General features: G+C 37.1%; 1 protein-coding gene across 16 annotated transcripts in view; it reads left to right on the forward strand.

Annotated features, from left to right (window-relative positions):
* MYT1L (myelin transcription factor 1 like) overlaps window positions 1-15,614 on the forward strand; it is a 298,788-nt gene extending 283,174 nt beyond the window's left edge. For 10 of the 16 annotated variants that reach the window (XM_071548396.1, XM_071548394.1, XM_071548400.1 and 7 more), the window contains 4 exons: window positions 6,237-6,328; window positions 7,822-7,931; window positions 12,364-12,507; window positions 12,828-15,614. In XM_071548396.1, coding sequence (XP_071404497.1) covers window positions 6,237-6,328; window positions 7,822-7,931; window positions 12,364-12,507; window positions 12,828-12,968 — 487 coding nt within the window. In that variant the 3' untranslated portion in view covers window positions 12,969-15,614. The remainder of the gene's footprint in view (window positions 1-6,236; window positions 6,329-7,821; window positions 7,932-12,363; window positions 12,508-12,827) is intronic. The other 6 variants (XM_071548398.1, XM_071548402.1, XM_071548410.1 and 3 more) reach the window with 1 other exon arrangement.
* Window positions 15,615-15,817: the final 203 nt, after the last annotated feature.

Consider the following 15,817-nt stretch of genomic DNA (forward strand, 5'->3'; position numbering starts at 1 on the left):
AGACAATTACTCCACTTGATCAATGATCCTCCACTCTGGTGGCCTCTCTTGTTTGCATCCCTGAAGACAGTGCCATTACATTCTTGAAACAGTTCAGGATTTTAGCCCACATTTATTTCTTTTAATGCTAAATTTCTTGATAAACACTAAACACTACCTAGATACACTTTTCAAATGTTTTTCACTGTTGATTTTCCTTTTATTTTGGAACCCCTTTCATCCTATTTTCTAAATACACTGAATATATGGCAAGGCATTGGCTGCAGTAATGTAACCACAATGCTAAAGCAGAAAGAAAATTCATTCTTCACATTATGTTTAACTCTAAGAGATACAATCACAGTATAGTTTCCTAATTCATGCATACATAGTCTTGCTGCACACCTTCTGGCTGATTGGCTTTCCACCAATCACTGCTCTTCAGGGCAGGTAGGGTAAGATGTGGGTGTCAGCAAGGACGGGCCTTATTTTGTAGACTTTATGCAGCTACTAGCACCGTGCCTCTGCAAGCCTCCATTTATAAAATCTTCCTGTAAAAACAAGGCTGATTAATGCATGTTGAAATTGGATGGTGTAAAACCCAGTCACCCCTTCTGCCTGTCAGTCCTAAAGGTGTAGAGCATGTAAAGATGTGTGTTGCGTGGGCAGTGCCATGCCCTGCAGAGCAAGGCTGCATGCCAGGTCCCAGCCATGCAATGCTCCATTTAGCACCCATCCCCATGCCCAGCCTGTCCCCAGTATAAATGATGTGTTATGGTGTCAGACATCTCCAGCCAGCCAGCAAAAATTGAGACCGTCTCAAATTTTAGCACATGCCTAACAGGAATTTTGCAGGACCTGACCCCAGGTCACTTTAATCTAACAGTTCAGTTAATTTTTCAGAGTATTTTCTAAGCTGTGGTAGAGGGTGGCTTTCAAGGATGATGTACAGAAAAGGATGATGTACAGAAAAGACCTGACCTTGTCCTCTTTAACAGGTATCTATTAGGAAGCTGGCAGTTGACTGGAATTTTAGTAACAAATAATATCTGTTAAAGTTTTTTAAAAAATACCACACAAAAACACCTCAGTATCATTTTTAATATCAACATGAAGAACATACTTCTAGTATGTTAGTTTGTAACTTTTTCAGAGGTGCCAGAATTAAAAGGACGCAGTCACCAATTCTCCATTTTAAGCTTTCTTTTTCACCCTTCCTAATGCTTTTCTGCCCTTTCTCTCCAAGGCACAGAGTTTTTAGGTTTTAGATTAAAAAACTCAGGACATTAAAAAGTTCTTGAGTGGTTCCTAATTCCATTTCTATTTTTGAGTCATGGCGTTTGTTTTAATTGACTGTTAGAATTTTGTGTTACTAAAAACTATGGAGGAAGGTGAACCCCAGTGGCACAAAAGCCTGAGGGTTCCTCCTCTGTGTGTGCCCTGGGGCCTGGAGCAGTCAGTGGTTGAGACTCAGAGCAGAGCTGAGTTGCTTCTCACAGAGGGTTCAAGGAACCTCCAAGGACCAAGTGAGCAAGGGCTCAGTCAGTGACTTAGGGGGTCATTGGTTATCTTGGAAGTAAGGACATGCTTGTAAAGGAGCATGTGGGAACACAATCCTTTCTCTTCTAGCTGCTCTGAGCCTTTCCTGCTTGAAAAATAAAGCTCCTACTTTTGTTCAAAACCTGTTTTTTTCTGTATTTAAAATATTTTTGGTCTTCTTTGGGAGGAGAACACCTAGGCAGATCCATGTGAAAGTCAGCTTAGGGCCTTGCCACACTCACATTTTGCAGTCATGCTTATTAAGGTCTTAGTTTCTCTTGATTGCAGTGAGATTTGGAGGGAGTGCACTTGGAACATTTAGAACAGGTGACTTAATAGTACTTCTTCCCAAATTAGAGATTAAGCCCAACAACAGAAATTCAGTGAGAGCCAAGTCCAACCAGATAAGGTGCTGGTGATCATCTGGTTGTTGATACCCTGTCTCTGTGGCAGCAGCAGCTTACAGCTCCTGTTGAATCAGAAACTCAGAGCAAGCCAGAGTTGGGTGTCTGTGCTTCTCTCAGCCCCACCAAAATGCTGTAGCTTCAAGTCCTGTGCCATCCACAATTCCACAGAGATAAATGATGGCTTAGTACATTTATACTGTGTTTATTGGAGCAGTACCCCCAGCAAAGTTGTTAGAAAGCCTTGCTCATTTTTATTATGGCAAGAATACTCAACTGTGTTTATATTTCCTTTGCATGATTTTTCGTGTGTATGAGAATCATGGCAGAAGCAAGAGAGATAACTGCGATTAATCTTACTAGTTCTTTGCTGGAATGAACAAGCTGTAGAATTCCCTGTTTGTGTAAAAGTCAGTGTAAAGTTTGAAAACCTATGTGAGGCATCAACTGTAAAGGTTTCAACCTTAATCATAGAACTGTAGAATATCTTGAGTTGGAAGGGACCCACAAGGGTCATCAAAATGTAGCTCCTGGCCCTGCACAGGACAATCCCAAGAATCACACCATGTGCCTGACAGCGTTGTCCAAATGCTTCTTGAACTCTGTCAGGCTTGGTGCTGTGACCCTGGGGAGCCTGTTCCAGTGGCCAGCAGTCCTCTGGGTGAAGAACCTTTTCCTAATTTCTAGCCTAAACCTCAGCTTCATACCATCCTTAATGTAGGGATAAGTGTTACCCTTGACAGAACTGGTAGCTAGATGTTTTTCATAGTCATTTTTAATTTTTGAGATATTTAAAGAATGTTTTTCTTAAAGCACTGAAACAGCTTTCACTTGTACTCTTTTGTTTGCCAGCCACAGGAAGACAAAATCATATCTACTCCTTTCTGTCTTTTGTCTCCTTCTACCCCCTAGTCTTCTAGAAATCTCAAGCAACTCTCAAGTCGCACTGGGTTCTCAATTCCAGCATTTTTTTTTTAATTTTACACCTCTGTGGGCTTCAGCCTCTATAAAACAGCACACTTCTAGTGCAATATTGACTTGGGCTTGTTTTTTATCTTACCTTCCCACATACCTTGGCTTCTCCTGGTCACTCTCAATTTAGAGAAAGAGCAGTTGCCCTCAGTAGAAGTAAACATAGTCACTAAGATAGAATGAAAGAGGCAAAATTTCTTTGCAGAGTAGAAGCTTATCTAAAAGTCCTAATTTACTTTTTTACTTATTTAAAGCATTTTCAGGTAACTTAATTAAGAACAGAGATGAGAAAAGAGGATGCATATTGCTATCTTTGCCTAACTCATTTCTGAAGAATTTAGCCAAGTTAAATAAACTGTAGTAAAACTCAATACTCAAAACTCAATACAATTTAGGTTACTAACCTGGTATCTGCTTCATTGAAACTGAAAGTGCCTGGCTCAGTAAAATAAGCTAATGTGCTTACAGTACAATATATGATTAATGAAGAGACAGATTTGCCAGTAAAGATCTGCAGAGGAAGTTGATGGCACAGTCTGGCTTTGGCATCTTCCTCTGTGGGAGTTTTGAATGCTTTCTTTAATTGCAAAAAGCCACTGGAAATGTTAGGTTAGGACCTTCTGTTCATTCATGGCCTCTTCTAAGGTCAGACACATTAACAAGCAGTCATAGAGGTACATGATGCCTGTGTTAAAGGTTCATGTGAAGATTTAGGAAAACAAAAAGAGGAAGCTTGTGTTTTGGGCATGCAGTTGCATGAAAGAAAACCATTTAGGTTGAAGCCCTCCTCTGTCTGTGCATATTTTATTAGATCATCAGTGGGTAAGAACAAAACTAATCTGGCTACAGGATGTGGAAGCTTTCTGTGTCCTCCCTAGTGTGCCCAAAAAACAGGCAGCCCTCTGCCTTTCCCCTCACTTAACTCATGACTCATCTGAGTGCCTCCAGAAGGTAGACAATCCACGCAGAACAACACTAACAGTTCCTGCAGAAAGGATAGAGCAGAGGACCCAGATACCTGTGTTTCAGTTTAGGCAGAGGGAATCTGGGGCCAGGGTGCCTGAACTACAGCAGAGCTACAGGTGCTACATATGCACCTACCCTGGCAACAGACCGCTCTCCAATGGAGATAGCACAGACCAGGAACAGTTGCTATTTGGCAGCTAGAATGTGATCACCCTATTTTGTGGAGTAGGAAAGCTAAGTATTGCAATGTGGGATATTGCACCTGGGGACTCAGGGTGAGAGCGTGACTTGGAGAACGCTGGGTGTACCAGCAGAGACATCCTTCCAGACAAGCTGAGAATATATCTACAGGATTAGGCAGTCCTGAAAACTAGGTGTACATAACCATGGCCTGGGAATAAGATGGGTCTTCAGCACCACAGTTTGGATTTAGTCACACAATTCATTTCTAATACATACCTTTTTTTGTTTGAGTATTCTTCTGCGCTTTCAGGTGCACTGTTCTAGCATCCAGGTTTCGTGTTGGTCTGTTTGGGGTTTGAATGCTGTCCTTATGGACTGTTTGAGGGCTGATTTTATTTTGCAGGATTCCCAAGGTTGTCATCAGTCAAGAGGTAGGGAGGAAAAGGCTACAGACCACAATGACAGTAAACTAATGCTGTTCTTCTAATGCCTAGAGATGGTAACTTCTGAAAAAGAATGAGGACAAAATATAAGGAAAGCCATTAAATCAATTGAATTGATACAAAAATGAAATCAGTTAAATGATGCAGAAACTTTGCATATATGGCTATCTCATTTCTTTCTCTGTGCCAACGTTTTTTTCCCCAAGCAGCAAATCCTCTCCTCCTTATCGTCTTCAAGGTTCCCTTTGACACTTCAAGAGGACAAGGACAGTTGTTTACAGTCACACAGCAAGTCCATAGTAGAGCTTGGAACAGTAATTTGGCATCCTGCCACCTAGGCTACAGTCAAAAACTGCTAGGTCATGCTATTTCTTGATGCTACTAATACTTCTTCATTACATGACTTCTCAGTCACAAAGCTGTATAAAATGTTGAACACTGATTTTTTGCTGAGAAAGTAAATTTTTTGGTATGTTTTTCTGAGAAAAAACCCTTTTTTTTTGTATGGCTGCATTTGATAATAGTAGCCCAGGCTCTTCAGAGAAACATTTAAAATAATCAAACACCATACTTAAATCACAGGATTTTATGTAGTAGAAAGTTATGTCTTTAGTTAAATAAATGCTTTTCATCAAAGATACAACATTCCTCAGAAAATCGTTCCACATTAGAGAGTAATTATTTGAGTATTAGCCTTGAATCTGATTTACACAATTATAAATTGTAAAAAAAAAAAAGGTTTACTTTGTATCTGAAGAGGAAATATAAACATGCCTGTGTGCAATGAGAAGTACATGCCACTACTCAATGGCTATGAAACACAAAATGTTGAGGCAACAGGGAATTTTTCAGCAAGCTTCCAAATTTCCTTCATTGCTAAAACCTCCTCAGAACAAGACTATAGTTTCCCATCATTAAATTAGATTGAATATTTATTTTCTTTTTCCTGTAATAGTGCAACTATGTATTAAAGATGTGCTTTTGAAAAAAGGGGATAGTTTGGTGTATAGTATTATTTGTGAAATAGTGAGCACTGTCTGATCATTATTTTTATTTTTGCAATAAAACCTGCTAAGACTTCATGTACTATTAAACTCTTTTGTACAATGTAATTAAAAAGTTTAGTATTGTGGCAACATGAGAGAGAAGACATAACTTGAGTGTACATCCATAAATGTAACAAATATGCATTATAAGACATATATATCCCGCATCAAGACAAGCACATTTTTATGGGAAGTACTTTCCTTGGCCTCCAGCAAAAAAACAACATGTAGTTACTGCCATTTAGGAAACAATTTAGAAAAGGGCAATTTACCCAGCTCACTAGGTGGTAACCACAAAAAAGGCACTGTTTATAAGAGCTACTCATTTGGATGTGAGAGGTAGCTCATGTTCCATGTTTGAACATTTGAATCAAAAAGGGTGGAAGTTCAGAGCAGGGACATGTAAATTCAAATGGGAGTATTTACACAGTAACTGCTTTTAAAATAAAACATTTATTAAAAGTACTGTGTGTTCAGAAAATTGGACTGTATATCTGACTTTTAGATTAGCTGTCTATACAAAAAAAATTTGGAAGAAAGAACAAAACCACTGCTGGTAAGTCCCTTTTTTCAAACTAGCACACTCTTTCAGTGCTAGGCAGTGAAGATAAACTATGTCTCTGATACTGTTTTTATTACAGGTTTGGAATACAGATTTATTTTCAATGACCTATCCAAATTAACAGGCTCCTTACTGTTCACAGTTTATCAGGATGCCCCAGAGCTACTTCAGCAATGAAGAAAGCAAAGCTGTCTGGAGAACAAATGCTAACAATAAAGCAGCGGGCCAGTAATGGTAAATTTTTAATCATTACCTTCTTAAATACTAATTCTCTGTAAACTAAAGTTATCATTACTCTATTGGCTTTTTTTCCTACATGTATAAATCCACTTTGTATAAACTGTGATTTCACTATCAGTAGAAGTGCTGTGGAAACCTGAGCCAGGAGTGGAGCAGTCAGACCGGCCTTAGTTATGTGTACATAAATCTGAAACTCTAAAATATTTCAAAGTAGAATATACCATTATAATTTTCTGGTTCACATTTCACTTATCAAATGTGGGTAGTTGGTCTTATACTGTTGCAGGATTCAGAAGAGAAAAAGAGTTTATTTCCAAGGTGTCAATTCCTCATGAGCTCTCCTGTATTCATTTGGAGCTGTGGCTCTGTAACCTCTGGAAGGTCTTGTGCTATTTCAGCACCTATAATCTTCAGAGGAAAGTGACATCCGGTTGGGGGTATTTGAATTTTGGAGCTGACAAAAAGACAATGATGTCCTCAGAAGAAATTGTGCATGGGCCATCCCTGGAAGTATTCCAGAGCTTGTTGGATGGGGCTCTGAGCAACCTAGTCTTGTGACAGCTGTCCCTGCCAATGTCACAGGGTTTGGAATTAGATAATCTGTAAGGTCCCCTGCAACCCCGGCCATTCTATGATTGTATGGCATCTGTCCTATTAGAGTTAGGCACTGTGGACAAGTGTGCAAGATTCATACTGGCGTAAGAACAAGAGAGTGAGAACACCAGTTTCTCTGTGTGTTTAGACTTTGACTTGAGAAAGAAAAGATCTATCTCTTCCCAACACTATTGTATACTTTGTTATAGTAATTGAAAGGATGAATAAATTAAACCATAATAGTTTATTCCTGTCTGAATTCTTCAAAATGCAGATTCCTTTAAAATTCTGTTATTTTAATGTTTATGCCACAAAACCAGAGAAATCCCTTCCATCTTGCAAATTACTCTATATATCATTATCTAATAACACCCTTCTGAACCATTCTGAGCCTTCATCAACCGTTAAAAACAACTGCAGAATAACACAGTGTATCCCAATTCATCAACAAAATTTCACTTCTGAATTAGTTACAGATTCTTTTGACAGTGCTGTAGTATGAAGAGATTAGCATAAGTTAAGATTTTTTGACTTCCTTCAGAAGATCTCTGAGTGGCCACAGTCTTTAAATAAGTTACATATGACAGTGGAGTGTAATTTGTTGCTGCAGGTGCACTTCTTATACTATAAAGTTAAATCAATGCATATAAAGTTAAGGGTCTTATTGATCCTCTAGGCATTTCCAACACTTTCACTGGAGAATTACTGCAATTTTAAAAGGAAAAGTAGTGGAAAATACTTTGTTTTAACTTCAGAATAAAAGTTTGAAGAATGCTTCATTCTTCTGTTTTACTTGAAATAAATTTATTTACAAATATGGAAGTAGTTAATTCACTGAACTCTGATTTAAACCTTAATTATTTTAACACCGCTTTTATTTTTGTGCCACACAGGTATAGAAAACGATGAAGAAATTAAACAATTAGATGAAGAAATCAAAGAACTAAATGAATCCAACTCCCAGATGGAAGCTGATATGATTAAACTCAGAACTCAGGTAACAGTTTTATGAAGCCCTAAATTCAGCTCCTTTTTTCTACATTACTGATTAAAAGAAATACAGGAAATATATTGTTCTTTTCCTGTTTCTTACATATTAAGATACCTATCTGTGATTTGCTATTTATAAAATCAGGAAAAAATGTTCATTATGCAATTTCCACATCAGTTACCAACAGTAAAAGTAAAACAAGAAAGGACTTGGCAAAATGCATTCTATAAATTTATGGCAAAAGCATGACCTGTCCTGGTAAGCTTTGTATTTCCCCTTGACAAGGCTGTGCCTTTCTAACAGCAGTTAAAATATTGTGTGACATCGTGGTCATAAACATAATTTACAACATGAAGGAGTCCGGATGAACAACATGGCTTTTGCCAGGTCTTACGGAGGAAACTTGGGTAGGGAAGTGAACACCTGTTACACTTCATATCATCACGTGATACACTAAGTGCAGCCCTTGGCAGCAGTAGTGGTTCCAGAGATCCAGTTTAATTCATTTAATGTTCCCCATGAATTTGTTGGGAAAAACACCAAAGGAAAACCTAACATTAGACTACTATTTAAAATCCCATTATTTAGCAGTCCTAAAACTAGATGGAAAAAGCAAAGGAAGGAAATTAGTCAAATTATTTCCCTGGCATCTTCCAGTGTCCAACATAGCTTCCAGTGCTTTTATCTTCACGTGATTTGAGCACGGACACCAACAGTGAATTCATCACAGTCTTTATTGGTCTTTAGTCCTGTGATCATAGTCATCCAATTGATACTGATGGAAACAGAGTAAACCATTCCTTGTTACTTGTCTGCTGCTTGTGGAGAAGAACTCCATGTCCATTCTTCTCCTCCTCCTTCTTCTCTTGTATAAATAGAAGCAGGATCTACCTCTGCAACTTGGTTTTTCTTTGACTTCTAAAGTTTGCCAAATTGATACTGAAGCTCACTTCTACTTCATGCCTGTATTCAGAGTTCTGTTGTCCTTATGCAGCCTTTGTAGGATTTGACTTACAGTTTTATGACACTGTTCTGATTTGACCAAATACAACTGTAGGGCAAAATCTGCAAGAATGCAAAGCAAAAAGAATAATGACTAGCAGGAAATTGCATATATTTACTCTGGAGAAATTTGGTCATAAGTTTTGAACCTGGCAGCTTCCAATTGCCTTATGGTTTCTTGTGCTAATACACTCTAGATGCTATTCACATACAGACTGATATAGCTGAGATTTTAAAAAATGTGAAGCGGTTTGGCAGTTACATGTACATTAAGTAAATGCTCCAGCCGTCAATAACTTACCTGATTTTTAATTTTATATTTGGCTAGATGAACTGAAAAATAAAACACAGTCACAACAACACTATCATAGGCCTAAACATGTATTGACTTTCAGCAATTTAGCTAGGAATTTCACATCCAGCTTTGATCTGAAGTGAATACAGAAGCCATACTTGAGTGGTCTCAGTTCCAGCTTTCACATTTCAGACTAGTGTCATGGCATATTCTTAGTAATCAGGTTAGGCATTACATGGGAACACTGCATGTTCTTTGTAAAAAAAATACCTCAGCTGGTGATTTTAGCATCAAGCTGAAAAGATGGCTTTCACAACTTGGTGCAGCAGATTTAGGAAAAGAGCAGAATGACTGGCAGTGACACCAACTGTCATTAAAATAATTAGTAGGATTCTGAAAAAGAGACCATGAAAACATTATTTTGTCCACCAGTCATCTTCCTTCCTACTTCCCAGATCTCCCTAAGCCAATCCTGACAGGTTCTTGTCTAAACTATTGTTTGCTTCCTACACTGAAAATTCCGAAGGCACTGGGTAATCTGGTCTAATACTCACCTGTTCTTACCCCACTAGCTACTAATGCCTAGTAGGGAATCCCAGCTGACTCAAACATCACAAAAAAAAAAATCAGAGGCCTTAGTTTTAGATTCATACACTCTCCTGAAGATAAGAAATCTACATTTCCAACATATTGAGAGTTACATCATAGTCATTATGAAACTATTAAGAGGATCAAAGTCTACAGTCCCCATTATTTGCAACAGTAAAATTATATTGAACATAGCAAAATGTTTGTGGATAAACTTTTAGAAAATCATTGTGCAACTCAGATTTCAATAAGACTTGACAAACAAGGGGTATGAAATGGGAAAATAGTGAAAGTTCTGTGAACACTACAAATAACAACAGTCTTGTTTGATACAGATTTTCAACCCATATGGTTGTAAGCACCAGTGACTTTTTTTTCCTATGACAGGAACAGAAAATTCTTCCATGTAGAATTTTTCTATTTAATAAAGCGAGAAGTCATGCTGCAATCTTCTTCTTAGTTGAGTATTTGTAAGACCTTCCTTTACTCAGCTGCCTATTTGCTTAAGAATTTGGAGAAAGTATTTTTAATCTAACATCTAGTAAATTTGTTCAAATTTAACATGCCAGACCAAAAGTATGAGAGGAACAGAAACACATAAAGGGGAGAAAGGGAAAAAGAATCTGCAAATAATTGTGCATCTCATACACGTAATAGATCATCCTGTTTTCAGATACAAGTAAACTTTCCTTAGTTTAAAGGTAAAATGTGGGGAGGGAAATCTCAGCCTTTAAGCAAATCAATACAATAATTAAGTATGCCAGTTATCTTAAGATACTTACAAATGAGTACTAAATGAAATGGTGAGATACACTGATCAGCTGCCACTGTATTTGCAGATACTCAGCATCTCATGAAAAAAACAAAAAAGATCTACTCAAATTGTAGTGCTCAGCTAACTAGAAAGTCTGTAGGAAGTCAGCTCCTGCTGAACTGGGCCTTCATTGGCATAAGACTCTTCACTTTGGTCTGTAATACGAAAAACAGCTTTTATGTAAATATTCAAGAATGACTGACTCTAACAAGCACCTGTGAAAGATGCTTTGTATTTGCATACAGCATTGCCCTCCAGTATAAACAGTCTGAAAGCAAAACTAGACAGGAGGATGTGTCTGAAGAAAATATTTTCCCTATTATTATATTTTGTGGAAATAGCTCAGAATCAATTAATTGTGACAAAACCAAGACCCTGCAATACTGACAGCTTGGATTAACTGCAGTACAAACACACCTGTGAAGACTTCTTTTATGTAGCCACATCACTTTTCAAAGTTACTTTTTCAACTTATGAGCTGTGTTTCCATAAGCAGACCGAAACTTTAGGTCCAGAATAAAACTTTAGACATCTAACTACCTGATTGTGGCAACAAGTTTCTAACATTTACTCACCCATGATCAAGTTAATATGCACTTAAGAACGTGTTCCCCCTCTGCCTGCTACATTTGCACAAACATCTGACTTTCCCATCACAATTTTAATTGTATCAATTCCCACAGTTCACTCTCTATGCCAGTGTAGAAATGGTAAAGCTCCTTTTGAGAATTCAAAATCATGTATTCTTCAGCTTTTTTTTCCATTTCACTGGCATCTTTTTTCACCCTCTTGTAAATGCACATTTTAACCTACACACATACAGAGCACACTGTACACTCTGCAGTAGTTGTTAAGAGTTGTCATGCCACGTGGAAAGTAAGGACAGGGCTACAGAGGAAAGTACAGACAGACATGAGTGAGCTCTGCATGTGCTCTTGATGAGCTGGACATAAGCCAGTGCTCATCTGAAATCCTTACAGCCCCATTAGCACAGTACTCTGCACAGGCTCTGGAAAGCTGCCTCTCAGCAATGCTTTCAGCTGAAGCAGGGCACCATGCAAGGTCAGAGCTAATGTGTCTGGTCACTTGGGACCACAGCAGAGCACTCTTGGTTGTCTTCATCTGTACATGCAGTCATGCCACAGGACTATGTGCAAATATTCTTCAGTTTCTTCAGTTTTACAGGTTATTGTATGTACCGGAAACCTTTTTGAATTTGCACGTATGTTGCAATAGCATGCAGCTGTTCAGCTTTCCAAAGCAGTCCTGTGACTTTGCACAGCATCAGATTGTACTTACAAAGAACTAAGCACTGGTAGCAAGGAGCTGTGCATGCCTAATTAATTGTATATCTATATAGAGAGATACATAGAGATACATAATTACTGCAGAATGTCCCTAAGATTTACTGTTAGGAGTTTAACCACATGGGTGAACTTGCAGAACTAAGGTCCTTCTTAAAGCTTTTCAACTGTATAAGAAAAGCTCTAAAGGAGTGGAATCAAATCCAAGTTCAATCACTCACTATTACCAGTACTAAAAAGACAGGCTGTTACACAGCGTACAGTCGGAATAAGAAAGCATTAACAGCGATAAGAATTGCAGACTTGGCAAAACCTTTCTAAGTGTCCATGAACAGACCTTTTCTCCTTTCCCTGGTATTTTTGTTATCTCTCCCTTCAGACAGCGCATGCTTTATACCCGCTTGCCTTATATTACATTGTACACAAATTTGTCCATTTTAGATTACCACAATGGAGAGCAACCTGAAGACGATAGAAGAGGAGAACAAAGTAATTGAACAGCAAAATGAGTCTCTTCTTCATGAATTGGCCAATTTAAGCCAGTCTTTAATTCATAGTCTAGCTAATATCCAGCTGCCACATATGGTAAGTGATTGAGAGCACAAGTTAAGGAATTTGGCGATCTTCAGTTCACTTCATACAATAGATACCTTTTTTATGTTTATGATTCATCAACCAGTTGGATATTTGTGGTAACAGCACTGAAACCATAGAGATACATTTAACTGCTAAGAGACATGGAGGGCCTGTTCCAGTGTATCCTGTAAAATTAAGTAAGAGCTAAGTAGGCATTTTAAATATTATAAAAAATGGTGGCAATATGCCTTGCTAATATGTTATGCTTAAATGAATATACGATTAAGAAAATAAAAGTTGTATATGAACTACTATTTAATATCTCGTAGGAACCAATCAATGAACAAAATTTTGATGCTTACGTGACCACTTTGACGGACATGTATACAAATCAAGATCGTTATCAGAGTCCAGAAAATAAAGCCCTACTGGAAAATATAAAGCAGGCTGTGAGAGGAATTCAGGTCTGAACAGCTGCTATAGTGATGAAAATCTTGCTTAAAAAAAAGGATGCCTCTTGTTTTTTGCTGCTGTAATTTACCAGAAAGTGTTATATATTTATTTCTGTTTGAAACAGTGTTATGCTTACAAGACTTCATAATGATTTTATGTCTTGCTTTAAAGATAGTAACTGCAGAATAGTTTTTTGAATACATTCACATTTTGTACGTTTTCATATAAGCTGACATAGTGTGATATGCCATGTAATGTTTATAGCTGCTAATGTATGCACATTTTTGGGGTATATATATTTCTGAAGAGGTAAGCTGATCAAAATAAATAGAGTGTAAATTCTTTTTAATGCTTTAGTGATTAAATGTTTTAGTATTTTGAACTGAAATGGACAAAAAAAACAGCTTTGAATGACAATGTTGCGGTCTGCAGCCACTTTTTAAACACTATCATTTTGCCTCATGTTGGAGGATTTTATGGGATTTAAGAAATACATTTTGTGTGCATATTGTTTCATAGCAAGAATTGGTTGCAAAAATGCTTTATTTTTGAACAATGCTTGAAAATATTATGTGACTTTTGTTTTTGAAGGATGGTGTGTGGTGGGGGCAATAAAATGAGGTTTTTTGAATTCCAAGAAAATGGCATGGATTAGATGTAAGATACAAAATGGGTAATTTATTGTAAGACAACATCAAGCCATGGAAACTTGACAGAAGATTCAAAGCAGCTTAAACAGCACTTTTTAATTAACTTCTAAGCATTACATGGTATGAATATGGGAACTTCCATTATGAAAAGAACTATATCAGAGGTGGACAACGTGAAGATTTCAGCTTTTGTTTTCAAATAAGCTTTGGAGCCAACATTCTCTTATCTCTACTGGACTGCTAGTGCCCCTCTGAACTATCTGTTAGAGCAATGTAGTTCATCATTCAGAAATTCTGTGTTTTCAATTCAAGATGGAGGACAATATTTAAAAGTTAATTTTGCCTTTTCACATCTTTAATTTTGGGATAAACACAAGTGATCTGTGTCTACTGGAGTTACTGAACTGCATTCATTGCTGTCTGTAGTAGGAATGCCGTTCAGTAAAGATTTTTCCTTTTGCTTTGCCAAGCATTCGATCCCATTTTTAACATTCTAACATTTATGTTTTGCTTTTTGTTGGAGAACAATCATTACTGCAGCATTCACATATGCTTTGTATTTGTTCTACTATTACCTATTGCAAAAATGAATGCAATCAAATTTTTAATGTAACTAAATATACTTCAGCACTTTTTTTGCTTTAAACTGGATCATTTTAAGGTAAAACTTATTTGTACCTTCAAGATTTGATTGTTTTCTTCAAAATGACTGCACTATATGTATGCATAAGACCACTTTTTATTACTACATTTTTCTTTTTTAAGTAGTAAATTTGGTGATGTGTTGTGTTTTACAGATGTTGAATTTATTTAAATTTGATAGCATATCTTTTCCTTCCATGTCTTGATGTTATGCAGAAAGTACAAAAGTACTTTAAAATTTTGTTATGAAAAAGATGGGTTTTGTAAAAAATAAAATATTTTTAGCAGAACAGGACTTACAGGGTCATTGTCCCCACAATGTGCCAGTTGACTATTTGCACTTACCTTGCCCTATATATCCATACGGAGGTGTGCAATTTCTTGTGTCATTAGCCTTGTGACACTAAACCTGAACAAATTATAGTGGAAGCCATTATGGCTCATCCAGTAATATTGCTAAGGGAGACTACAGGGATCTCACAACAAATATTCTGATACAATACTCAACCTCGGTATATATATATATGTATAAATATATGTATATCCCAGCGGCACTTTATACTATTCACTGTACAAAAGCTTACAGTTTTCCACGAGGACTTTAATAACTAGCTGGGAAAAGATTATGTAATTACTTTGGGGCTCTGCAGTATCTTATCTGTACAGTGCCCTTTTTCTGTTGTGCTATTAGTTGTAGCTGCCATGCTCAGAATTGCCTTTTTGAGAGCTGAAGCAAGGTGCTTGTTGTTCACCTTCTGCCATATATATTGTACTTTTGCCCTAGCCTCCTTTTAGGGCTTTCATTGTTCATAATGGCATATGCATTTTTCCACTGCATTGTGTCTGCAGCTTCTTTGCCAATATAGTAATGCTTTCAGTAGAGTAATAGATAGTATCAGTTTTGGATTCTTATTGTTATCACCTATGTACAATGGAAAGGGATTTTAAGCACAAATCTGCTGCTCATCTAATGTTGGTACATAATATCAAATCAAAAGTTATCTGTGACTATTATATAGGGATCACAAAGTGTCACATATTAGAATGCTGACCTTTCATATGAAATTATTGTGAGTCATCAGAGTTTATTTATTATAACTTATTGTTCATATTCATTTCTAAGTTGATTTAAGTAATCATTTATTAAGACAGAATTTTGTATAAACTATTTATTGTGCTCTCTGTGGAACTGAAGTTTGATTTATTTTTGTACTACACGGCATGGATTTGTTGACATTTTAATTTTGCTATAAATGTGTGGAATCACAAGTTGCTGTGATACTTCATTTTTAAATTGTGAACTTTGTACAAATTTTGTCATGCTGGATGTTAACACATCTTACTCTAAATAAATAAAAAAATGTGTTGCCACATTTGTAGTACAGTGCTTTTATGATCACTTTCAGCATTTTCACTTTATTTCATACATGATATTACAACAAAGTAATCCTCAGAGACCTTTGTTAACAAGAAGCCTTAGCTGTTGAGTCCTCAAATTCTCCCCTCAAGATGCACGGCTGCCTCTACAAATGATGCACTTCCCACGCTACATGAACGCCTAAGCACGAGAAATT

Source organism: Pithys albifrons, chromosome 2, assembly GCF_047495875.1.
Source record: "Pithys albifrons albifrons isolate INPA30051 chromosome 2, PitAlb_v1, whole genome shotgun sequence".
NCBI lineage: Eukaryota > Metazoa > Chordata > Aves > Passeriformes > Thamnophilidae > Pithys > Pithys albifrons.